The sequence below is a fragment of the Rhagoletis zephyria genome, unplaced genomic scaffold (genome assembly GCF_001687245.7).
Source record: "Rhagoletis zephyria isolate East Lansing unplaced genomic scaffold, Rhagoletis_zephyria_1.1 Rzeph_scaffold_05275, whole genome shotgun sequence".
In the NCBI taxonomy this organism is placed as follows: domain Eukaryota; kingdom Metazoa; phylum Arthropoda; class Insecta; order Diptera; family Tephritidae; genus Rhagoletis; species Rhagoletis zephyria.
The window spans coordinates 1-1510 of record NW_016162358.1 but is presented as its reverse complement, the minus strand read 5'-3'; the positions used below and the strand labels follow the sequence as shown (position 1 = coordinate 1510).

At 35.9% G+C, this 1510-nt stretch overlaps 1 protein-coding gene across 3 annotated transcripts in view; it reads right to left on the bottom strand.

Moving 5' to 3' along the window:
• Nucleotides 1–534, bottom strand: part of LOC108371863 (protein eiger-like) — a 17985-nt gene extending 17451 nt beyond the window's left edge. The window contains exons 1-2 of one of the 3 annotated variants that reach the window (XM_017627472.1): nucleotides 355–534; nucleotides 74–221 (exon numbers count right to left, since the gene is read on the bottom strand). In XM_017627472.1, the coding sequence (XP_017482961.1) occupies nucleotides 74–76 (3 nt within the window). In that variant the 5' untranslated portion in view covers nucleotides 77–221; nucleotides 355–534. The remainder of the gene's footprint in view (nucleotides 1–73; nucleotides 222–354) is intronic. The other 2 variants (XM_017627473.1, XM_017627474.1) reach the window with 2 other exon arrangements.
• Between the last annotated feature and the right edge of the window lie 976 nt (nucleotides 535–1510).

Below are 1510 nucleotides of genomic sequence, written 5' to 3'. Positions count from 1 at the left end.
AAGAACGCTATATTTAGTTAGGTTTGTGCGACCCGACCCCTATTTCAACTAAACGATTAGCATTTGAAAATACCATCCATCTGTGAAAGTCACTCCTGCTGAAGATCCAGACAATTCATTTAATTCAATTTATAATTCACCGGACTTGAACATGATTCAATTTAATTCACTTATGCACAAGCTATACATAGCTTTTGTTGTCCATTCAGTCCATTTATTTGCTGATTAACAATGTTGCAATTAAAGTAACCAAAGAAATAAATATTTTTGTCGCTGAGAGCTTGTTCCGGCTGTCTCAAGCTGCCGCATACTACATATGGACATAAATACATAAGTATGTATGCATTTAGTTACTTTGATATTCGTTTTTTATTTTTCTTCTCAGTTCGAGATTTACTATCACTAGCGGAAGTACATATAAAGTTGTGCGCCGGTCTTGTTGAATCGCCGGTACTGATATATAAATATGTATGTATGTATTTTGTTATTCTAACGACGAGGAACGTCAAAAAAACCACGTCCGAACGTTTCAATATTTTATTTAAAACTGAGCGATCTCTTCTCAGCATATTCATTCACTGGTCAGAAATATATAAGTATATATATATATATATACATATATATGTATGTATTTTCAGCACACATTTGAGCGTATGTACTATGTCATATATGTACATACACACATAGTATGTATCTACATAAATCCGTCATTGTCCGGCTAGCGTAGACAGGAGTCCGATATTTGCTCACAACAAATACAGAAACAAAACAATATGCAACTACATATGTATGTATGTATGTATATACGTAGTGATCAGTCCATAAGCTGAATATAGTTGACGCCAAAATCACAGGGACTGTCCTCAGTTTGATAATTTAGGTATTTATTTGTGCTTTAATTATGCACTGCAAAAGATTCCTGAGTTCGCGGGGGGGTAAACACCCAGTCGAAAAAGGGATATGTATGGTAATGGAGGGGCAAATCCTCCACTGGCACAAGAAAGTATTAAATTATTCCCAAGATTCTAAGATTCTTAAATGTAATACATCCAAAACTCTAAGATTTATTTCAAGATTAATTTTGGAACGAACGGTTTCGGCGTTGTGCCATCTTCAGTGTCATTTTTCATTATTATTTATTTCAAGGGCGATGGTCAAGGATTTTACACTATTGGTTGGTTGGTTTCGGTGCTACCTAAAAGCTGTCTATGATTCTCTTAGCGCGTTTTTTTGGCATTTTGATCCACTTCTCGTGAGAACATTTTTTATCTTTGAGTATCCTATGAACACTTGTGGTCAGCTAATTAATAGTAGGGGAGCCCACGATGCTAAATCGGGATTTACTCGAGCGTCATTTTGACCTATTGGATTTTGAAGATGATATGATGGGAAGAAAAAAGGAAGCGGTGGGTAGAGGATCTACAGGCTTCCAAAACTGTAAAAAAAAAAACAGTTACATGGATTTACTCGAGCGCGTCAGATATTCACAAGGGATGTTAAATGGGCCCGA